The sequence below is a fragment of the Ursus arctos genome, chromosome X (assembly GCF_023065955.2).
Source record: "Ursus arctos isolate Adak ecotype North America chromosome X, UrsArc2.0, whole genome shotgun sequence".
Lineage (NCBI taxonomy): Eukaryota > Metazoa > Chordata > Mammalia > Carnivora > Ursidae > Ursus > Ursus arctos.
This window is the reverse complement of record NC_079873.1, coordinates 57,971,632-57,997,395: the sequence shown is the minus strand read 5'-3', so window position 1 is coordinate 57,997,395 and position 25,764 is coordinate 57,971,632. Positions and strand designations below refer to the sequence as shown.

General features: G+C 39.1%; 1 protein-coding gene across 14 annotated transcripts in view; it reads left to right on the top strand.

Annotated features, from left to right (window-relative positions):
• HDAC8 (histone deacetylase 8) overlaps positions 1-25,764 on the top strand; it is a 213,078-nt gene that overhangs the window by 23,731 nt on the left and 163,583 nt on the right. For 6 of the 14 annotated variants that reach the window (XM_044379335.3, XM_048213399.2, XM_044379337.3 and 3 more), the window contains exon 5: positions 22,073-22,180. The exons of 7 other annotated variants lie outside the window; for them this stretch is intronic. In XM_044379335.3, the coding sequence (XP_044235270.1) occupies positions 22,073-22,180 (108 nt within the window). One more of the 14 variants, XM_057312487.1, reaches the window with a different exon arrangement.

Here is a 25,764-nt window from a genome sequence, read left to right as displayed (position 1 = left end):
AAAGATATATATCCATAAAGTAGGTACCTTAATTAACTTTAGAGACTTCTGTTTGCCCTTCAGAACTTATTCATATAAACAATCTCAACATTTACTAAAAATCTCTCAGAAATGCATGCTAATTATAAGAAACGTAGTATAAATGATTGGAATTCAAGCCATTCGCATGAAATAAAATTGATTACTGGAGGTAATGGTACAAATTATGAAATTTTTAAAACTGTTCAGGTAAATAAGGGGCCTTTCCACCTTATTAGATGGCAACTTTGGAATAGGCTCGATGTTGAATGCAGGTCATGGAGACTGAATAATTTATCTGTTAGTACTCAAGTGCATTTCTGTTTCTGATGAAAGTTGGTTTTCTTCCAGGCAATACCAGTGGCTAGTTAGCTCAAGCAGTTTGAATACAATGTTAATAAGGCTAGGGCCTTGACTTTTGTCTTTGTACAAAGGCAGTTAGTTTTTGCTGATTCCAGTGCTATTGGCTGCACCATTTACCTTGGCCAGCCATCTCTTCAAAAGCCTATACTTGGGGCACCTGGGTGGCACAGCGGTTAAGCATCTGCCTTCGGCTCAGGGCGTGATCCCGGCGTTCTGGGATCGAGCCCCGCATCAGGCTCTTCCGCTATGAGCCTGCTTCTTCCTCTCCCACTCCCCCTGCTTGTGTTCCCTCTCTCGCTGGCTGTCTCTCTCTCTGTCGAATAAATAAATAAAATCTTTAAAAAAAAAAAAAAGCCTATACTCAGTCACAGGGGAGGCCAAGGTAGGAGATGCAGATTGATAAGTGTAAATTGTTCCCACCTTCAAAAAAGCAGCCCCAAACCCCCTTTCTCTCAGTGAGGGGTCAATTGCATCATTTCCACTGGTTTGCCTTACCGTGTTGTTACGAGTACCCTAAGATGTAGAACTATGTCCATTGCCTTCTTTGTTTTATATTCTATTAGCTCAGGAAAGTTCTTCATTCCATTGAGCACCAGACTGTGGGGTATATTTTTGGAAGCAAGTGTAGGTGTACCAGAGCCAAAAAAGGTTGGGAACAACTGTAGACAAACTGATCTCACTGTTCTTAGAGCTGCCAGCTCTAGGCACAGAGCCCTTAAAGTGGACTATAAATGTAGAGTATGTGGTTGAAAGAAAATCCATTATGTGGGACTAATTTCTGGTTTCCCACAATCAGGTGCGTGTATTTTGTGTGCGTGTTTTATGTGGCGAGAAGCAGGTGTGCACAAAGCTGATTTATTTAGCACTATTAAATTAGAATTGGGGTCTTAATGAGAGAAAAATTGTGAATTGGATAATTAGGATAGCTTGTACTTTGACCTTTTTTTGGTAAATGCCTTTATTTAAATTCATCATGCTAATATTCCTGTGAAGGAGATGCATAAGCTAGGAACTTTTTGCTAAGTCCAAAAACTGAAGCAGAGAGAACCTAGGTCTCCTGGTTCCTACCCCAGTTACTATCACTGGAACATGTAAGCCTCTAAGACAACTTGCTGGACGTAACTCTGAAATCAAATTACAGAGGGATTTCTGGTTTTCCATTCTCCCTCTTTGATAGAGGAAACAATGGCCTTATAAATAAACACAGAAACTCTTGATCTGTAAAAGTTATTGAGCCAGTTCTCACAAAAGACAGCAACATGAACTGACTGCAGGAATAGTAAACAGGGTGTGAGGAAAGGGAGCCCACAGAAGACATCATGACAAGGTTTGGACATGAGGCATGGAAACATCTGATTATGTCATATGTTAACCAGTGATAAGCTATAATGGCCCAAGCTAGGACCTGTTAGCTCATTTTTCCTTCCCTAGATCATTATATCCAGCAGAGAGGCAAAGAAAGCTAATGCGTTCTAATAGTGATTTCAGCACTGTCTTAAAGATTAAGTACAGGTATGCTCCAATTTAAGAAAACCGGTAAATTTTTTTAAAAAATGCACACTGCCAAATGCATAGATATAGGGGTTGAATGGAGAATTCATTTTCTAGAAGGAGTCTTCGCTATGACAGGATTCACCTATGGAGTTCCTTAAATCAAATTCTCTAGTGAATTCAAGATTTGATTTGCAGAGTGAATTAGCACATGACTTTTTAAGAATGTGTCTGCTGTAAGGTTCATCTTAGGATGACTATTTGAAAAAATATATATCTTTATCTGTATCTATATATTTACAGTACATAGTCTGTGTACCAACATAAAGAGTAGATTTCAAAGAATTTTATTTTCCTGATTTTTTGTAGCACCGCATGACCTGTGTTGATTTGCATATAGGCCAAAGCCTAAAAGCAGGATTATGAGTGCTGTCTAGAGAGAGTAAGAGACGTTAGAATTAGATGCAGAAGAGATATTAAAAGGAAAGAACTCTGAAAATTTTGACCATTTCTAATTTCTGGGAAAGCCATCTTGCTTTCTATCTCTGGTATACCTCTCACCTCTGACCAATTAGTTGAAACTTTCTCTCCTGCCAATCTCCTATAACCATTGTAGCTCTTGAACATAATAGTAATTATCCATAAGGGCACACATAGAATCATTTAATGGAGCAACAACAATAGAAGCACCAAGAGCACATTCTCAGGAGGCTTAAGAGGTTTGATCAGCAAATACTGAAAATAAGGGCGGACATGCCTTATTTGAAAGTAAGAGTGTAACTTGGTAAGCACAACTCTGGGTCATCAAGGCTGCGGGCTCAGGTGGGGGTGCTCTTTAATGCCAAGGATACGGCTAGAAAAACTGTCCTCGTCCGAAAGTCCTAACAACCATGAAAATGTAGCGAAGTTTCAACAATTGCAGCTCTATAGAAAATGGTGGGCAGAATGATAAAAACACATTTCAGAACTTCTAGCTAATTATACTTAAACACCCAAAATATATGAAGGAAATAAATTTCTAAAGGGCATCTTCCCACATCGGGAAAAGCATCAGCTACTTTCTTCATCCTTCTGTGTAATAATGAGCATATATCGAGCTCTGGAGCTACCATCCCTAGCTCTACCAGGACAGGCCCCTTGGAAATATGCGTTTCAAGAATGACAACTTCTTTCCATTTCTTTAGATCTTCTTTAACTTCTCTCAGCAGTATTTTACAGTTTTCAGTATACAAGTCTTGTGCTGCTTTTGTTAAATTCATTCCTAGGTGTTTATTCTTATTGACACTATAATGTGTAAGTAGAATTTTCTTAATTTCATTTCTGGATTGTTCATTGCTATGGTAGAGAAGTATAACTGACTTTTATATTTTGATCTGATACCCTACAATCTTATTAAACTCTTATTGCTTCTAACAGGTTTTTAGTAAAATCCTTGAGATTTTCTATATACAAGATAATGTCACACTAGCCTCATAAGATAAGATGGAAAGTGTTCCCTCTGCTTCTATTTTCTGGAAGACATTATAGATAATTGGTATTTCTTATTCCTTATGCTTTTGGTAGAATTCACCAGTGAAATCGTCTGGGCCTGGGCTTTTTCTGCAGAAATTAACACGATGATCCTAAAATTCATATGGAATTGCAAGGGACCCCAAATAACCAAAACAATCCTAAAAAATGAGAACGAAAAGGGCTCGCACTTCCGAATGTTGAAACTTACTATAGGGCCGCAGTAATCAAAACAGTCTGTAACTGGCATAAGGAAAGGCATACAGATCAATGGAATAGAATTGAGAGTTCAGAAATAAACCCATACATCCATGGTCAATTGATTTTTGACAAGGATACCAAGACCATTCAATGGTGAAAGATTAGCCTCTTCAGTGAGTGGTTCTGGGATAACCGGGTATCCACATGCAAAAGAAAGAATGGAGTTGGACCTTTATCTCATACCATGTATAAAAATTAACTCAAAATAGATCAAGGACCTAAATGTAAGAGATAAACCTCTTGAAAGAAAACTTAGGAGTAAATCCTTGTGATCTTTGATTAGGCAGTAGCTTCTTAAGATGGAACACCAAAAGCACAAGTGACAAAAGAAAAAATGAATTGGACTTCATCAAAATTAAAAACAATTGTGCTGCAAGTAATATCTTCAAGTAAGTGGAAGGACAGCCCATTGAATGTAAGAACATATTTTAAAGTCCTATATCTGATAAAGACCTTGTATCCAGAATATATGTAAAACTCCTACAACTTAGCAATAAAAAGAACAATAACCCAATAGAAAAATATCCAAAGGATTTGAGTAGACATTTCTGGAAAGAAGATAGACAAATGGCCAGTAAAGACATTAAAAGATATTCAGTATTATTAGTCATTAGGGAAATGCAAAGCAACTCTGCAGTCAGATACCACTTCATACCCACTAGATGGCTGTCATTTAAAAAAAATGGACAATAGCAAATATTCAAGAAGATATGGAGAGATTGGGACCCTTATACATTGCTGATGGGAATATAAAATGGTACAGTCGCTTCAGAAAACAGTTTGGCAGTTCTACATAGTTAAACATAGAGTTAAAAAAAATATGATCCAGAACTTCTATTCCTAGGCATATATCCGAGAGATTGGAAAATATATGTCCACACAAAAATTTGTATGCTAATGTTCATTGCAGCATTATTCACTATAGCCAAAAGATAGGAAAAAAACAAACGTCCATTAACTGATGAATGCAAAATGTGCTATACCCATACAATGGGATATTGTTTGACAATAAAAAGGAAGGAAGTACTGAGGTAGGCTACAACGTGGATGAACCTCGAAAACATTATGCTAAGTTAAAGAAGATAGTCACAATGACCACATAGTGTATATTCCATTTGTATGAAATTTCCAGAGTAGATACATCTATAGAGACCGAACATAGATTAGTGGTTGCCAGGGCCCAGGAGCTCTCAGGAAAAATGAGGTGTAGTGACTGCTAATGAGCACAGGTTTTCTTTTAAAGGTGAGAAGTATGTTCTAAAATTGATTGTGGTGATGGAAACACACAACTCTGTGAACGTTACTAAAAGCCATTGAATTGTACTCCTTAAATATGCGAATTGTATGGCATGTGATTTATAGCTCATTAAAGCTGTTTTTTAAAGGAGGAAGAGAAAAATAATAATAATAAGCACAATTCTGGGTGAAGATAAGTCAGACTGAGGAGGAGAAATACCATGTGATTTCACCCATGTGGAATCTAAAAAAACAAAACAAACAAAAAGCAGAATCAGACCCATAAATACAGAGAATAAACTGATGGTTGCCAGAGGGGAGGCGAGTGGGGGCATTGGGCAAAAAAAGTGAACAGGAGAGGGAGATACAGGCTCCCAGTTACGGAATGAATAAGTCATGGGAATAAAAGGCACAGCATAGGGAACACAGTCTATTGTAATCGTGTCGTACAGCGACGGATGATAGCTACACTGATGGTGAGCGTAGCATAACGTATAGGGAAGCTGGATCACTATGTTGTAACCTGAAACTAATGTAACTTTGTGATACCTACATACAAATCAAAAAATTTCATAAGCATAAAAAGCTAAAACAATTTTTTAAAAAGGAAATTCTGGGTCTTAAAATATAGATACTCATTTTAGTGATCAGAAAAGAATTTTTTCCTGACTAATCAACACTCTGTTTTTGTATTCAGTGGAAGGAAAGGATAGGGAAACAGGAATTAACTCTGGGACCCCTCCAAACTTACCCTTTTCAGAAAGATTCTGATTATTGTTTTATTTCTTTAAATAATACGGATTTTATATAGTGATTTCACAGTAAAACATCCTCTTTACAGAGCAAATTTTCTATTGGGGGGTGCTTTTCACGTGAAGTAGAAATCGGATCCATTGGTTACCCTTCACATATAAAATACAAGTCCCAGACACTCGCCAGGATGGCTTTAAAAGCCTGACTTTAGCCTGTGTTTCTAGCCTCATCACCTGTCACTCCCTGCTCTAACCAATTCATTTCACAGTTGTCTATGACTTCCCAAGTGCTCTCTCTGTCTAGAATGCCCTAAACACCTCTTCTCTTCCTGGAAAAATACTACTCCTTCAAGGCACAGCTTAATTTTCACCTTCCTAGAGTTCTTCCTGACTCTCATAGACAGAATTAATTGCTCTTGCCTTTAATTGTATTTGTTTTTGCCTCTAGCATATTGTGTTATAATATGTTAGTTTAGCAGTCTTTGTCAGCCAAGCCTTCAATAACAAAAACCAAGTGTTTACTTCTGTATCCAGTGAATGTACCAGGTATATGCCTGGCCCACTGTAAGGTGACAATCGATGTGACTGATAGATGGATGGATGGACAGACAGACCGATAGATATCTGATATCTAATTGAGTCAGCTAGCTGGTTGGGGTCTAGAAAAAGGAAGCATAAGATTTTGCTTCTCCCCCTACCCAGCTTCTTGATTGTCAGTAATAAGTATTTCCTGAGTCCCTGTGGAATGTCTAGCATCATGACAAATCCAAAAATATGTTATATATAAACCATGGTCCCTGCCTTTAAGGATCTTCTGTAATTAAAGAGGTAGCATCAGACGTTTGATATAACTAGAAGATAACAGAAAATAACATATCATTGAGAGCTCAGTAATTTAAAGCAGATTATAATTGCTATCAGAATTCAGTGAAAAAGAAACTTGTTTCTATCTGCAGGTGGTAAGGCCACATGGCAAACATAGCATTTCAGACAACAGGAGGGCCCTAGAAGTGACCCCCGAGTAGAGTTCCGAAGCGTCACAGGAGGCTAACAGCTACCAGCACCATGGTGGGCAAGCAGTAAACTGTGTAAATAATCCCCAAGCCAGGGAAAAGTGAGCCGCGGCTCCTTGGAGCATTTGTAAAGCTTTTTAGGCTCTCTTCCACTGAAGGGAATCTCTATATCTTTACCTCTTTTATGGAACTTTTTTTTTAATCCACTTATTGGGTTGCCTGGGCGGCTCAGTCAGTTAAGCATCTGCCTTCGGCTCAGGTCGTGATCCCAGAATCCTGGGTTCAAGTCCCACATCAGGCTCCCTGCTCAGCAGGGAGTCTCCCCCTCCCCCTGTTCCTGTTCGAAGGCACTCTCTCTTTCTCAAATAGATAAATAAATAAATAAACAATCTTAAAAAGTGGTTTTAAAAATTCACTTATTCACAAATATTTATTGAGTGCTGTATTAGTTTCCTGTTGCTGCTATAATGGGACCACAAATTTAGTGGCTTTAAACAACAGGAATTTATTCTCTCACAGTTCTGGAAGCCAAAAGTCTGAAATGAAACTTACGGGACTAAAATCAAGGTATCAGCAGGGCTACACTCAGCAGGGCTACACTCTCTCTAGAGGCTCTAAGGGAAAATCTGTTTCCTTGCCTTTTCCAGTATTCGAAGCTATATTCTTTGCTCGTGGCCCCTTCCTCCAACTTTAAAGCCAGCAGCATAGCTTTTCTCTGTGACTGCTTGCATTGTGTGACCTTCTTTTCTGTGTCAAATCCCCCCTGCTTCCCTCTTCTAAGGAATACTTATGATTACATTAAGGACACACCCAGATAATCCAGGATAATCTCCCCATCTCAAGAGCCTTAATTTAATCATATCTGCAAAGTCTCTTTTGCCATAAAATGTGTCATTCACAAGTTCTGAGGATTAAGACATGGACATCTTCGGGGGCTACTGTTCAGCCTTTCATGAGCATCTACTAAATAGCAGGCACCGTGCTGGGCATTTTATATCTCTGCTACACTTAACGGTATTCAGAGCTTCTCTTTCCTACTGTCAATTCCTGGAAGAGAGGTCCACGTTGCTTTCTCTTTCACAGTGCTTAGCATGTGGCCTTAATATATATAATAGATACCCAGTAAATAATTAATGATATGAGCCACACCCTGTCACATAGTAGAATTTAAGTTAACTTCATTCACAAAATATGTATTCAGTCAGAGGAGAAGGGTCTTTGATATCTGGATAGTCAGATGCAATCCAGGAAATAGTCGTTGAGCTCCTACTGCGTGCCAGATAGCTTGCTAGTTATTAAAGATAAGGACGGAAGTAAGGTAGTCCTGCCCCTGAGGAGAAGTAGTGAGCAGCTGTGTGCCTAGGCTGGCTAAGAAAGGTCTGATTGGTGGAAAAGCCGTGTCCCCATCTATGGGCACTTCTTAGGGGCACAGGTTAATGGATGAGCCATCTAGAAGGAGCCCCAAGGGTCATCTAGCACCACCACCACCATCACCTCCACCCATCACCCCACCTTCACGTTCCTATCTGCTGTTGAGATTCCCTCCCTGATATCACTGCCTAGCATTTTTCAACTTCTGATTGTACACCTCTTGTCACAGGGAGGTCACTTTCCCCAGCGGCAGCCCATTTGATCTTCAAGCCATTCTAAAAAGTTAACAAAATTCTTTCTTCTGTTGAGCTGAAATAATGCCACTGCTCTTCCTAGCCATTCTGCCTCCTGCAGCCACACAAAACAATGTACTTCTCAGTCTGGAAGAGCCATTCAGAAATTTCTAGAGGCGCCCCTAATTCTGTCCTCAAGGAGCTCCCAATCTAGCAGGGAAGCAGTCGTGTGCGCAATGTGACAAGTATTCCAGGAGAAGGAGCTGAGAGTGGAGACCAACCAGCTACACATAGGGCTGTTAAGAGGTCAGGAAGGTGGTATTTGAGCTTGGCCTCATTCAGTCAGTCAGGATTAATTGAGTACCTACTGCACATCAGGGATTCTGCTGGATGCCAGGGATATAATAGCGACCTAGGAATTTACCAGGCAGAATATACCAGGCAGGGGCGCCTGGGTGGCACAGTGGTTAAGCGTCTGCCTTCGGCTCAGGGCGTTATGGGATCGAGCCCCACATCAGGCTCTTCTGCTAGGCGCCTGCTTCTTCCTCTCCCACTCCCCCTGCTTGTGTTCCCTCTCTCGCTGGCTGTCTCTATCTCTGTTGAATAAATAAATAAAATCTTTAAAAAAAAAAAAGAATATACCAGGCAAAGGGCTCAGCATTTGCAAAATCAAGAAGACGTTCACTTATTCAAGCATTTGTTTTGGTTGTTGGGTTTTTATTGTGTTTGAGGCAAAGATGGTAGGCGCTGGAGATACAGTGGTAAGCCACACTGACACTGTCCCTGACTTCAAGAAGCTTGTAGTCAACTGGCATACACCGACAAGTAAACTAATATTCTGGCATAACGTGATTAGTGACTCTAATAGGCACAGAGCACTAGGGAAGCACATAAAGACCCTAAGGTCAGTAAGGGTGTGGGGAGATACTGTGTTCAGAGCAGGATTTTTTTTTTTTTAATATTGAGGCTGTTGCGATGCCTGAGCTGAGTCTTCAAGGGCAAAAAATTAGAAGCCAGGCAGATGCAGGGGAGAAGGATAAGGAGAAGGGCGCTGAACATGTGAAGGTAGGAAGGCATGAGAGAATAACAATTGTGACAAGACTTGTCAAGAGTTCGCTATGGCTGTGGCAGAAAGTTTGTATGGGCCAGTGGCAGGAGATGAGGCTGGAAAATTAGATGAGGCCAGATCCTTAAGGACCTTGTGTACTGTACTAAAGTGTTTGGACTTTATCCTGAAGGCAGTAGGGAGCCAGAAAAGATCATTAACCAGGGAAGTGACACAATCAGATTTTTCTTTGACAAAAATAACTCTGGCCACAGGGTGGAGGATTAAATCCAAGGGGTGAGACTAGAGGCAGGAAGACTGGCTAGAAGTCTGGTGCAGTCAGCCAGGGCAGTGATAATGAGGGCAGTGGCAGAGGAAACAGGAAGGGGGGCCCAAAGGGAGGATTTATGAAGTAAAATTATCAGGGAGAGGAAGACAGAATAATAAAAACTGACACTAAGGTTGCCAGTTTGAAAAAATGATGATAGGAATACAGGAGGAAGAGTACATTTCAGGGGGTGATGATGAGTTGTTAGTCATGGGGTTTTGGGGGTACCTAAGAGATAGAAAGATGTTTAGTAAGCAGTTAATTATCCAAGTCCGGAATGCAGTAGTGTCTGGGCGTAAACTAGAATGGCATGTGAAAATAACAGTTCTTAATTCAACAAATATTTATTGAGTGCCTCTATGTGTTATACCAGAGGAGATTCCTGGGGTTACAAAGATGAGTAAGATGGTCTCTGCCCCCCAAGAGTCCCACCTCGTCAGGAAAACAGAAGTAGAAGCAAGCAATGATAAAGCAATGTGGAAGCACAGCAATCGAGGTCTACACAGGATGTTGTTAGAGGAACACTGATGAGAAGTACTTAACCTGAGGGAGAAGAGGGAAGGCCTTCTAAATTAAGTGCTATTATCTCAGCTAAATCTTGAAGAAATAAGAGCTAACCATGTTTAAAAAAGAGAGAGAAAGAGAGAGAGATAAGGACATTCCAGGCAAAGGGGACAGCAAAAGAAAAGTCGGGGAGGCAGGAACAAAAATATGGTGCATGCATTTCAGTATTGGTAGAGCACAGAATACAAAGGTGAAATTAGAGTGTGTAAGGGGATGGGTCGTAGAAGGTTTTATGTGCCATGTTCAGATAGTTTGGACTATAAACAAGGAAGAGCCCCTGAAGGTTTCAAGAAAAATGACATGGTCGGAGCTGCATACAAGCGGATCATTCTGATGGTTGTGTTTCCCTCTTCTAGAATACAAGCTCCATAAGGATAAGGATTTTGTCTCAGTGCCTAGAACAAAGAGCATCTAGTAGGCACTCATAGATATTTGTTGAACAAGGGAATTAGCATAGGGGATCGAGGTGAGGGGCCAAGACTAAAGGCAGGGAAATTGTGGCAATAATCCAGAGTGTAAATAATGAAGGCCTGACCTAAGATTGGCAGTGGGAGGTGCAAAGAAGGCGCTGGAGTCAAGAACTATGGACCAAGCTTTGGTCTGGTTAGGCAGTGATACCTGCATGATTTTATCCTCCTTTCAATTTAACATACTGACATTCTGCTATGTCCTAGATACTGCTAGATCTAAGAGACACAAAGAAAAGTAAGATCTGTGCCATGCTTTTAGGAAGCTCTCAGTTTCATGGGTTAGACAGACCAATCTAGGAAAGATAGATCCAGTATAATGTATATATTATGTACTGGTTCTACAGTAGAGTTCTGAACTGCCGGGGGCACCATGTGGAAACGACTAATCCATATAGGGAAAGACTTCATCGTAGTGACATTTGAGCTGGTTGTCAGATGTGGAAAAGGGAATTGCCAGGCGGAACAGGGGAGTATGGCATTCTGGGGTGAAGAATCATGTGCAGGTACATGGAATTGTGAAGGGGCTTGGTCAGATTGCAGGACCAGTGAGAAGTTGGGTGTGGCTCTGCCACAGGGATAGCGAATAGCTTTTATGTCATGTGCTAACTCCATTTGATTGATAGTAGCTACCAATCAAAGATATCACCACCTACCTAGACAAAAGCTAGAAACACGGGCCTCAAGTCATCTCTACATCCTACTCATTCTACCTCCAAAATGCTTTTTGACTCCAACCCCTTCTTAGTACCTCCCACTGCGAATCTCATGACAGGCCTTCCTTAAAGGGCTGTGTTAAGAAAGATTCTGAAGCCTTTTCGGAGCTTAATGGGAAAGAATGATGTGATCAATTAGCAATGTCTGCCATGGGTATGAAAGTAAGGAATGGCAGTATAGTCACATCGCTGAGCATGGAGTATGAGGTCAGGAATGGCAGGAACTGGTGCATTAGAGTCCAGTTTCGAGAATGTTGAGATTGAAGTACTTATGGGCTGGAGGTGTCCAGTCGATAAGCAGATCAAGAGCTCAGAAGATAGGTCAGTGATGAAGATGTAGAGTTTTGGAATTATCTACATATACGTCAGAAGTAGATAAACTTTTTCTGTAATGGTCCAGATAGTAAATATTTTCAACTTTGCAGGTCATGAGGTCTCTATCCATACATATTTAACTTCGCTCTTGTCGCTTCAGAGCAGCCATAGACAGTATTTAATGAATGGGCATGGCTGTGTTCTAATAAAACTTTATTAACAAAAACACATGAGGCTGTATTTGGCCTGTGCTGTAGTTTGACAACCTCTAATGTTGACAGGACATAGCATACCATCATGGGATGTAATAGAGGATAGTTGGCACCAGACAAAACTTGAGTTCGGTCCCAGCTCTCTACCTACTAACTTTGTGACTTTGGACAAGCCAGTTAAACTTTTCCTGACTCTATTTCCCCTTCTGCAAGATGGAGCTTCATGCTAGTGCCTGCCTTACATGCTTCCTGTGAGGAGTAGCTGAGCTATTCCATATAAGCAGTAATTACAGTACCTCGAACTCAATAAATGTTTGCAATGATTAATATCACTATTACTATTGGGATCGTTCATGTTGTTAGAGATTTTAATTAAGATCATAGGAGCGCATAAGCTCACTGGGGAAAAGTGGGAAGAACAGAGGAGAAGAGGGCATCAACATTTACGGGGCAAACGGGGAGAAACCAGAGAAAGAACTGGCAACATTATAGGAGAGGACCCAGAAAGAAGTATAGTTGACCCTTGAACAACATGGAGGTTAAGGGCGCTCACCCTCTGCACAATCAAATATCTGCATATAATGGGGTTTTTTTTAGTATATTTGACACACAACGTTACATTAGTTTCAGGTGTCGCATATAACTTTTGACTTCCCCAACACTTAACTACTAATAGCCAGCTGTTGACCAGAAGCCTTTACGTATAATACAGTCAATTAACACATATTTTGTGTGTTTGCATTTTATACTGTATTCTTACAATAAAATAAGCTAGAGAAAAGAAAATGTTACTAAGAAAACCATAAGGAAGAGAAAATATATTTATAATACTACACTATATTTATTTTTAAAATTTGCATATAAGTGGACCCACACAGTTCAAACCCGTGCTGTTCAAGGGTCAAGTGTAATATACAGGAATCTAAGGAAGGAAACTGTTTTAAGGAAAGGGCAAAAAGCAAAAGTCTTCCATATTAGAAAAATGGGAAAAGGCCATGAAAAGGCAGTTATCAAAAGACATACAAATGGCAAATAAAGATTTATTATAAAAAGATGTTCATTTTCACTGATAATCAAGGACATGAACAAAAAATCATGTGTTTTTGTTGCTTATCTGTGAGACTGGCAAAGGTTTAAAAGATTAACAGTGTTACCGAGGCTGTAGGGAAACAGGTACTCTCCTGTACTTACTGGTGGGAATGTAAATTTTGGGGGGCTTTACAGAGGAGAGTTAAGCAGTATGTATCAAAATGAAAAATAAGCATATCTTATGAGACAGTCTTATGAGACGGTCTTCTGAGAATTTACCCCAAAGGAGATAGAAAATTATACAAACGCATTTTAAAAATACATGTAACGATGTTGGTCTCAGCATCATGATAGCAAAAACAACCTAAAATGCTCAACAATAAAATAGTTATGGCCGATGCACACAACGGAATACTATATAGCCATTAAAAATTATGACATAGCTCTATACTTTATTGATATGGAAAGATGTCCGTGGCACATTATGGAAGGTTATAAAGCAGCGATGTAATATTTTCTCCATTAAATAAGACTTTGCTTCCTAAGAAAGAGTGTTTTTGGTTTTTTTTCTTGGTAGTGAGAAAAGGTCAGGTCATTGCACTTTTTGTTAAAGTTTGAATAGTTGAATATATTTTACTGAACATGTGTCATTTTATAGAAACAGTAATGAGTAATATGCTGGCAACCCAGATCTCTGAAAAAATAAAGCCCTAAATTTGTAGCGTTTGCTAAATTTGATGGTATAAATATTCTCAAGGGCTTGCGAAATTCCTGAATATTAAATGATCAGCACTTACTAGCTGGCTTTGACACACACCACCGGCACTGAGCCACCCAGGCACCCCTAAAAAGAAGTGCTTTTTAAATTATCCATATTATACTAGGCCTCATCTATAATTCCCCTTCTTTCTCTGTCTCTCTCTCTCTCTTTTTACTGCCTTTATTTTCTCATCATTCATTTGCTCCTCAGTTTGCTCTTCTGACACCACTGAAAATATACCAGTAATCACCTGATTGCCAAATCCAACAGATTCTTCTCAGTCCTCAACATACTCAACTTCACTGTTACTAATAACTATTTGCCCTCTTGTGCTAGGCTTTCTTCTCTTATCCCAAGCAAGAACAAACAAGGTTCGTGGCTTGCCATGGCCTGCCTAGGACAAGCTGAAAAAGAACATAAAACCATGGGAGAGGAAGACCTAGATTGGAAAGGGTCAGGGTATATGTATTAGTGGCCACATTTTATCTATCTTGGTAATTTTAGGGCTTAACCCGTGGGTGGAACACAAATGTGGCTCACTGTCCGTGACATCTGGGGCGAGACACTTCGTCTTTCTGAGCCTCGGGTACCCCATGTATACAATGAGAATGATAATAATACCAATCCTAAGGGTTGTTTCAAGAACATCCATGTGCCTGTATATTGTGAATTTTAAAGATCATTCAAACATAAGAAGTAAAAAGGTTTATAATGTTATCCTTGTTTGGTATTTCTTCACAACCTCCCTAAATTAAACTTCCCTTGACCTTATCTCCCTCAAGCTACTATTTCTTTCCTTCCATTTTCCGTAAAATTGCCTGCTTTCTCCATTTCTTTCTTTCCCATTTACTCCGCAACTGTCAGTTCCACTGGAACTCCTTTTACCAGGTTCACCAGAGACAAGAAATTTTTGATCTTCATCTTACTTGACCAGCATTTGATACTGGCAAACGTACCTCGAATCTTTCTTTTGTTTTAAACAGTTACCGCCAGGGGGCGCCTGGGTGTCTCAGTCAGTTAAGTGCCTGACTCTTGATTTTGGCTCAGGTCATTATTTCAGGGTTGTGAAATCGAGCCCCGCATTGGGCTCCATGCTGGACATGGAGCCTACTTTAAAAATTAAAACAAAAAAAAAAAGAAGAAGAAGAAGAAACACTTTTTGAAAAGAATATTTATTTATTTGAGAGAGAGCACAAGCAGGGGAGAGGGGCAGAAGGAAAGGCAGACCCCCCGCTGATCAGGGAGCCCAACACGGGGCTTGATCCCAGGACCCTGATGTCATGACCTGAGCCAAAGGCAGACGCTTAACCAGCTGAGCCACCCAGGCGCTCCTCTTTTTAATGCTCAAATTATCCCAACTTTGGCCAATGAGATCTCCTCCAAACCAGCTCCTATGTATTTTTTTACATGACCCCATCACTTCTTTAATGCACCTTTGCTTTCTGGTGAACAAAATTCAATTCACCCAGTTCACATTGAACTTTCCCCACTCCAGCCCCAGAATCAGCCATTTCTCTTCAAAGCCCTGGTTCCTATTAGTAGGAAACAGTACTTCATTACCGCAGTCCAGGTACTAAGTATGCTCATTGCTACTGATGCACATTGCTGTTAGACTTTTTCTGTCGACTGAGCTAGGAAATATGTATTTTTTGAAATTGTGAAACTATTAATGGAAATGGATTATAGCAGCAACAATAATCATAATAATCCATTAGTACATAGTGATATTCAGTAGAGAAAGGGGGAAAAAGGGAGAAAGATCTTTTTTCTAGCAGAACACTAGCTAATAAATATAAAAGGAAGATAGAATAGAAAATCAGTATTTTGCAACTCCCAGTATAATAATTGATTTTGACATGATTATCAAATGGATGCTAAAACCACTGAGTAAAAAGTTCTTGGGGAACAGGATATTCACACAGTCTCAAATTATCACGCCATGGGTTCCTTGCTCAATTACTAAGGGGAAATGTCCATTTACAATGGAAAAATCTAGCAGTCACTAGGTGAAACAAGTGATTAAACCCAGCATTGTCAATACCAGGACAACCTGACATTGTGCCTCCTGATGTAATAAGAAGTACAGAACATCATTTATGAAATATTCTTGCTAAAAATGTTTAACCTGAGTCTAAATATGAAAATAGCAGTTAGACAAGCCTAGGGTGTGAGACTTCCACCAAGTCAGCTGGCCTGAACTCTTTAAAAGGCCGCTATCATGAAATACAAAAGAAGGTAGAGGAATTGTTCTAGACTGAAAAAGAACCATGAGCTCTAGCAGTCAAATACAAAGTGCCGAACTTGAATGGATTCAGAATTTGGGGGGGGGGAGGTCATAAAGAGCTATGAAAGACATTTTTTGAATAACTTGGTAAATTTGAATTTATACTATATTATTAGATGACATTATTCAATTAATGTTGATTTCTTAGATGTGACAATGTGGGAGACTTCTTTTTCTTAGGAGATGCATGCTGAAGTATTTAGGAGTGAAGTTCCTCATATTTGTGGCTTACTTTCAAATGACTCAGAAAAGTGTGTGTGTGTGTGTGTGTGTGTGTCTCTATGTCTGTGTGTGTGTGTCTGGAGAGAACAAATAATGGGAAATTAGTAACCGTTTGTGAATCTAAGTGTAAGATGAGTGACTGCTTGTTATACTATTCTTCTAACTCTTCTGTAGGCTTGAAAGTTTTAAAATCAATGTTAGAAAAACACTTCTTTTTAAAGCCTTTGAAAATATATGGTGCGATTCAACAAGTGGTGCTGGGACAATTGGATATACACATGCAAAATGATAAAATTAGACCCTTATCTCATACAATACACAAAAGTTATCTAAATGAATAAGAGGCTTAAATGTAAGAACTAAAACTATAAAACTTATAGAAGAAAATGTAAGAGAAAACCTTTGAGACCTTGGTAAAGCAATGATTTCTTGGATACAACAACAAAAGCATGATCCATAAAACAACAAAACAATTGACAAAGTGGACTTCATCAAAATTAAAAACTTTGGTACTTCAAGAGACATCATTATGAAGATAAAAAGACAACTCATAAACTGGGAGAAAATATTTGCAAATTACATATCCGATAAAGGACTTGTATCCAGAATATACAACTCTTAAAATTCAATGACACGGACAACTCAATTTAAAAATGGGAAGAGATTTGAATAGACATTTCACCAAAGAAAATATAAGAATAGTTAATAAGCACGTGAGAAGATGCTCAATACCATTAATCATAGGAAAATGCAAATTAGATCCACAATGAGATACCACTACACACCCACTAGAATGGCTGTAATAAAAAAGATAGACGGTAAATGTTGGCAAGGATGTCGAGAAACAGGAACCCTTATATGTTTCTGGTGGGAATACAGAGTGGTACAGACACTTTGGAGAACAGTTTAGGGGGAGGGAGTTAAGATGGTGAACTAGGGGGACCCTGAGCTTTCCTTGTCCCTTAAACACAGCTGTATTGAGGTCAGATCACTTGGAACACCCAGGAAATTGATCTGAGGACTAGGAGAAGGATCTCCACGGTTGGGGGGAGACAGCATGGCAGGTGCAAAGCTTATTTTAACAGACACTTTGGAGAATAGTTTAACAGTTTCTTAAGAATTTAAACATAAATTTTTCATGCATCCCACCAATTCCACTTCCAATAGAAATGAAATCGTATGTCTACATGAAGACTTGCACATAAACGTTCATAGCACATCTATTCTGTTCTATTCTGTTTGGTTATTCATAATAACCAGAAAGTGAGAACAACCCAAATTTCCATCAACTAGTGTATGGATGATCAAAATGTGGTATATCCATATAATGGACTACGATTCAAGGATTTAAAAAGGAATGAAATACTGATACTTGCTACAGTATGAATGAGCCTCAAAAATATTTTCAGCAATCATGCTCATAGGGATTTACCCAACTGAGCTGAAAACTGATGTCCATACAAAAACCTGCACACAATGTTTATAGCAGCCTTTTTTCATAATTGCCAAGATTAGAAGCAACCAAGATGTCCATCAATGGTAAATGGATAAGTAAACTGTTATATCTATACAATAGAATATTATTCAGCAGTAAAAAACGATCTATCCTGTATTGTAGGATTGAAATCAGCTAAGTGGTTAGAACTTAAATATTCTCACCAAAAGAAAGATAAATATGTGAGGTGATAAATGTGTTAATTAAATTGGGGCACTCCTTTCACAATGTGTATGTGTATCCAATCACCACAATATCCACTTTAAATATCTTACCATTTTATATGTCAGTTACACCTCAATAAAGCTGAAATTTTAAAAATTGAGCTATCAATCACAAAAAGAAATGGAGAAATTTTAAATGCATACTGTTAAGTGAAGGAAGCCAACCTGAAAAGACTACACACTGTATGACTTCAACTATATGACATTCTGAAAAAGGCAAAACTATAGAGACAGTAAAAATTATCAGGGGCTTGGAGAGGAGGGGAGGAATAATTGGGCAGAGCACAAGGGATTTTTAGGGCAGTGAAACTATTCTGTGTGATTCTATAATCGTGGATACATGACATCATACATTTGTCAAAACTCATACAACACTAAGAGTGAACCCTAATGTAAGCTATGGACTTTAATGATAATATATCAGTATTGCATCAAATGTACCAGGCTAATGCAAGATGTTAATAGGGGAAACTGTATGTGGGAGAGAGGGTATATGGGGACTCTCTGTTCTAGCTGTTCAGTTTTCTGTAAATCCAGAACTGTCCTAGAAAGCTCTATTAATTTAAAAAATTATCTTACGTAGGGGCACTGGGGTGGCTCAGTTGGTTGAGCATCTGACTCTTGGTTTCAGCTGAAGTCATGATCTCAGGGTTGTGAGATCGAATCCCACATCAGGCTCCGTACTCAGTGAGGAGTCTGCTAGAAATTCTCTCTCTCCCTCTGCTCCTCCCCCCATTCATGCACGCGTGCTCTCTCTCTGAAAATAAATAAATCTTTAAAAAAAGAAAAAAATTATGCTATGTAGAAGAAGCCAGATAGAAAAGACCACATAAGGTATAATTCCATTTATATGAAATGTTCAGAAAGACAAATCTATACAGAAAGAGAGTAGATTAGTAGTTGCCTGGCTCTGGGGGTAAGAATAGGGATTAATCGTAACAGGTATGAGGAATCTTACTGGAGGGATAAAAATGTTCTAACATTAGATTATGGGGATGGCTGCCTAACTCAGTAAATTTATTAAGAATCATTGAACTGTATACTTAACATGGGTAAATTTTATAGTTTCTAAATTATACCTTAATAAAACTGCAAAAAAATCATTTGATCTCACCTTTAAAAATTGTCTGTTATCCATTAGTTCCTTGTAACTGTGAATCATATAAATAATGTATAGTGGGATCCATGTTCATTGATCAGAAAACTTAATATTGTTCAGATGACAGTACTGCCAAATTGATCTACAGATGCAACACAGTCCCTACAAAATCCTAGCTGGCTTTTTGTAGAAATTGACAAGCTGATCCTAAAATACATATGGAAATGCAGGGGACCTACAGAAAGCCAAAACAATCTTGAGAAAGAGCAAAGTTGAAGGACTCACACTGTAATCAAGACAGTATGGTGCTGGCATAAGGTTAGACATATAGATCAATGGAATAGAATTGAGAGTCCAGAAATAAACCTTCACGTTTATGGTCAATTGATTTTTGACAAAGATACTAAAACAGTTCAATAGGGAAAGAATAGTCTTTTCAACGAATGGTGCTGGGACAACTGGATCCACATGCAAAAGAATGAATTTGGACCTCTACTTCCTACCATACATAATAGTTTAAAATAGATCATAGACCTAAATGTAAGAGCTAAAAGTATGAAGCTCTGAGAAGAAAGCATTGGAGTAAATCATCATAACCTTGGCTTAGGCAAAGCCTTCTTAGATATACCACCAAAAGCACAAGCAACAAAAGAAAAAAATAAATAAATTGGACTTCATTAAGATTAAGTCCTCTGGGGCTTCAAAGAACACCATCAAGAAAGTGAAGAGATAGCCAAGAGAATGAGAGAAGACATTTCCAAATCATACATAGGCATACCTCGGAGGTATTGCAGGTTCAGTTCTAGACCACTGCAATTATGCAAATATCACAATAAAGTGAGTCAAATGAATTTTTTTGGCTTCCCAGTGCATATAAAATGTATGTTTATACTGTAGTCTTCCAAGTTGGCAATAACAAATTATGTCTAAAAAACAACGTATATATTTAATTTAAAAATCCTTTATTGCTAAAAAATTCTAACCATCATTGGAGCTTTCAGTAAGTCATAATCTTTTTTGCCGGTGGACGGTTTTGCCTCAGTGTCGATGGCTACCGACCGATCAGGGTGGCGGCTGCTGAAGATTGGGGTGGCTGTGGCAGTTTCTTAAAAGAAGACAAAGATGAAGTTTGCCACACATATAGACTCTTCCTTTCTACAATTTCTCTAGCATGTGAGACTGTTTGATAGCATTTTACCCACAGTAGAACTTGTTTCAAAATTAGAGCCAATCCTCTCAAAACCTGCCACTGCTTTATCAACTAAGTTTATATATATGTATATATATATACATATATATATACATATATATGTGTGTATATATATATGTATATATATATATGTATATATATGTATATATATATATATGTATATATATAATATTCTAAATCATTGCTGTTTCAACAATCTTCACAGCGTCTTCACCAGGAGTAGATTCCATCTCAAGGAACCACTTTCTACGCTCGACCATAAGAAGCAACTCTTCGTCCCTTAGTTTGATCATGAGATTGTGGCAATTCAGTCACATCTTCAGGCTCCACTTCTCATTCTAGTTCTCTTGCTGTCTCTACCACAAACCTCCAATTTGTTAAAAAAAAATGCATTATCTGTGGAGCACAATAAAGTGCAATGAAATGGGTGTGCCTGTATCTAAACAGAGGTTCGTGTCCAGAATATATAAAGAACTCTTCCAACTCAGCAATAAAAAGACAAATAGCCCAGTTAAACTATGGGCAAAGGATTTGAATAGATGTTTATACCAAGAAGATGTACAAATGGCCAATGAGCCCATGGAAAGATGTTCAACATCATTGGTCATTAGGGAAGCACAAACCAAAACTACAAGAAGATACCACTTCACACCCACTAGAATGACTAGAATCAACTAGACAGACCATGACAAATGCATGTGAGGACAGGCGAAATTAGAACCCTCCTACATTGCTGGTGGGAATGTAAAATGGTACAGCCACTTTGGAAAACAATTTGGGAGCTCCTCAAAAGCAAACCATATGACTGCAGATGCACACCATTATCCATCTGATGTTCTTCGGAAGAGCAAGAAGGCCAGTGTGGCTGGAGCGAAGTCAGTAATGGGGGCAGTGGCAGGAGAGGAGAGAGGAATCGTTAAGGGCCACATCATGCAAGGCCTTGTAGACCATGGTAGGACTTTGGATCTTATTGTGAATGAGATGGAATTTTGATCAGGAGCTCTTGGGTCTTAGTGAGATTGTAGTATCCATTGTAAGGAGTGAGGAAGAGACAGCTAGAGGGAAGTAAATTATTACTGAGCAGCCTTGAAGGCCCACCTCTGATTGGGAACCATGAATGTGTAATGGTGTGCATCTGCAGTTACATGGTTTGTTCTAGTAGCACTTGACCATCCTAGCTTTGGGAACAGAAAAAACAGGTGGTCAGACTGACTTAAGGTGGGGATTTGAGGTTCATACCAGGAGGAATCTGGCCGGTAAACTAACTCATAAATAAGTACTAAGGTAGGTTCTTCCAGAGAAAAATCACATTTCAGGAGTCTTTGAAAAAGGAAGTACTGTATTTCTGCCTTTTGCCATCTTTCGCTGCTTTGCTGTAAGCAATTTAGAAGCAATTAATTTAGTGAAAGAAGCATTGAGAAGAGACTTAAATATGAGCCTCAGCTCTCCCAGTGACTGTGACACCAGGGATAAATTGTCAAAGCTGACAGCTGTAAGAAGGCTAAAGAAATTATCTTTCTGGCTGCTTGTAAAATCATGCCAAGAAATTAGCTTTATGCCATAAAATAAAACTCTTCAACCTCTCTTGGCAACAATTCTTCCAAATTTCCTCTGTACTACCAAATTTCTCCTGATGCAGTTCAGCTCATTTTCCTTGTGCTAGTGATCACCTATACAACCTCCCTTCGTAGAATAAACGATAGTTTAAATCAGATCCGACCCCTCCTCTGCTCAAAACCCTCCAAAGGCTTCCTATCTCACTGAGAATAAAGTCCAAACTCCTTGTGATGGCCCCTGTGATTTGGTCCCATCAGAACTCATCTTCTACCACTCTCCTTCATTAACTGTGTTCCAGCCACACTGGCCTTTCAGCTTCTCAAATAGGCCAAGGAAGTTCTTTCCTGCCTCAGAGCTTTTGCAATGCTGTTCTCTCTGCCTGGAAGACTTCTCCATCTCAGTATGGGTGAGTTTCTTTTCACTTTTCAGGTCTTTGTCTAAATATCACCTACTCAGAGACTCTTTCCTGACCAACCTATCTGAAGTAACCGTCACACACACCTTGTTACTCTCTATCCCATTCCTGTGTGTTACTTTTGTGATGTTGCTTGTCACAGTATGTTGTTGTCTTGTTTGTTGTATTTTTCATCTGCTTCCACATACCCCCCGCACGCACACACACACTGTGAAGTCCTTGAGAATAGGCTTATCTGTATTATCTTTTCATCTTTATTCCCAGAGTATAGAACAGAGTGAGTGCTCAATACAAATTTATATGTTGAGGGAGGAAGGAAGGGATAGACCTCTTTTGTTACCTGTGCCCAATAAGTAATCATTATGATTATTTCTCAAACCCTTAGTTATTTGTATCGTCCTCTACTAGACTCTTCCATAAGTAGAAGAAAATCCTGATTTCCTGACTGATCTAGAATATTAGAGAGAGGAATATCATATTATAGACTTTCAGAGTCAGGAAGAACCATAATGCATCTATTCTAACCTCTCTCTCCACGTAGAGACCTTTCCACAGTATCTATCCCAGGATTCCTTAAGATGCCTCAGTGGCAACTACAGGAAGTAAAGGGGTAGCTAAGTATATAGGGTTCTGGAACTCCCCGCAGGTGTCCACTCACGCTTTAACCAGAGCAGAGTTGATTTTGTCGGTTTTCTATATTGGGATTGCACATAAAATTTCATTTGAAAACAAACAAACAAACAACAGTCTGCTGCTCAAGAGAACTTTAAAAACTACAGATCTGGGGCACCTGGCTGGCTCAGTCAGTAGAGCATGTGACTCTTGATCTCAGGGTCATGAATTTAAGCCCCACGTTTGGCATAGGGCTGACTTAAAAAAAAAAAAGAAAGCACTACAGATCTAACCTATGTCTGAACATGCATATCTTGATATTGCTTTGTGCTGTTTTTACATCGCTGTCTTCAATATTTAAAGATGACACTACTGCCAGCAATCGCTATTTGTGCATGTGTTTGTCACTCCAAAGACAAACGGACCACCAAATGGTTCTTTCTACATTGAAAGCCTGTCCATTGGTTTGAAGCAGTAGCCATGTTTAAATAAGGTGTTTATTTCATAGATTGGTCTTGATGCTACACATCAAGATGGTTTGTGCAGTCTCCCAGGAGAACCACTTCAAATATGACCTTACAGCATATTTTCCACTCTCCTTGTTTGTTTCACATCAGTGAATTACCGTCTTTGTTTCAATATTAAATTTCACCCTAGTGATACCCACCCACTTCGCCAACTGATTCAAGTCATTTCAATTTTAAGTGTGTCTACCAAACCAAACTGCCACATCTAACTTTATTTTTTGGATATATTTAATGCAAAGCTCCCTATTTTATCACACATTAAAAAAAAAAAAAGCAACTGATGACATGTCTCTAGATCCAGAACCAGCTTCTACCTAAATCCATGCTTTGTTTCTCTATTTGTTTGTTTGTTCTGGGGTGGGGGGGAGTAATGAGTCATGGATCCTTCAAGTTTCCTGATTTGGGTACTGATCAGTCCAATTTTAGTGATCTGGTCCAATGTTTTTCTAGTTTATCACATTTGAATTTGTAAATGTATAATCTGAACGTTATTTTTCGTTTATTCAAGGTGAAAAAATATGAATCCTTTTCTCCATTCTTTAGACATTTCATCATTCCTATAAATTCTTTAAAATAAAAAAAATGTTTTCTTCAGAGCCTACCATGTGCTAAGCACTGTGCTAGGTATTGAAGGTATAACAATGAGTAAGAGATACAGTCCTTGCTCTCAAAGAATTTGTAGTCCTAGTAGAGGAGACAGGTACAGGAAGTAATCATTTGCAAGCCAATTTGATAAGTACCTATGGTAGAGGTTTGAATAAACTGCTGGAGTACAAAAAAGGAATCAACTTTCTTTGCCTGGGAAAGGAAGGTGGAACTTCAGGGCCGTCTTCACAGCCAGATCTTAAACGATGGGTAAGAGGTTGGCAGAGGAGATGGAAATCATTCAGGATCCAAGACTACCTATGTGCAAAGCCCCAGAGACTTAGAGAATGTACTATGTTTGGGATAGGGAGAAAAGTTTAATGTGGTTAAATTCCAAGTACTTGAGGGGAATGGTGAGATAAGAGGCTTGAGAAATAGGCGGGGCCAAGGCCACAAAGGGCATTGTGTACTATGCTAACGAAAGGGTCTCTTTTTCTTATAGGCATGCGGACTCATTGAGCGGTTTTTAAGCAGAGTAATGACATTGTCAGAATTGTGCTTTAGAAACTTGTAATAAGCAGGGTAACTTGTGTGATAGGGAGGGAGCACTGGGAGGAATATAGGACCCCTAGAAGCTCTGTAGTTTGTGGCCAATTCCCTAAGTCCCCTGGGATATAGATCATTTGTGTTTTTCAACTGTAAAAGAGGAATAGCCATTTCTTCCCTTACTTCACATGGAGCTAATGCGAGTAAATGAGGTCACATGTCCTCTGAGCCTCTTAGAAGAAAGCTTCCAGGGTAGGGCTAGGTGGTTGGAAGTTGAGAAAAGCATATAATTTAACATTTATTCATGCACACCTTATGGTTCTTTTAATATGTATTTGTCTTAACTTACAGCTCGATTCGACTCAGTCAGTCTTTTGAAGGGCAGGGTCCAGGACATCTTGCGTTGTCCACAACCCTTAGTACAGAGACAGAGCACAGAATGAGTCCTCAACACCTTCCTGCAGATTGATTGCATACAGTGTCCCCTCTTAGGCAGACTGCCTGAAACTGAGGTATCAGAGGAAGGCCACACTGCTACTGGGGACTAGTAGTAGTGTTATATTCCAAGGCTCATTTTCTAGGAGTGGCCAGAATGATTCTGAGTCTTGTTCAACCAGGCCTATGAGTGCCAGGCAGGCCCCTTTACTCCCTGCCTTGGGCTTGACACCTTCTTATAAATATGAGGTAAATTATGAAATTTCCCTCTGTATAAAATAGAAGTAATTATCATTTTGCTAGGAAGTCACAATCTACAGCTGAAAAATACTGAGTAGAATATATGTATATTATAATTATAAACAAAATTTCAGAATTTAGCTAGTCATTTGCAGAAAAGGTATAAAAAATAATGCTCCACCTTTTATATTTTGTCTTTTTGATATCATAATTAATGTAGATAGAACATGACAACAGCCCTAGGTGTTTTCAATCCAAGTTTTGAACAATTTCAGTAATACATGGTAACATTTGTTGAGGGTCTTAATCCTGTAGCCAGAAGGACATTTGAGGAGCTCCCATATGTTTTTCGTGTATGTCAAAAAATTACCCTAGATTTGCATCAGTAGAAGCCAGAACGTCTGAAAAGCATTCCCTGCATTTTTAAAGCAAGCACTCTTCTCTCTCTCCTGATTCGGCAGAGGTTGTGATCAGTTCACTGAGCAGAATGGCATTTCCTCCTATCCACACCTAATATAAACCCCAGCCAATTTAATGGGGTGTATTACGTAGGTTGGGGATGCAAGCACATAAAGTCTTTGGCTCCTGAGACACTCATCTTGTGTGCCAAGACCAGGTGCAGAAATACAA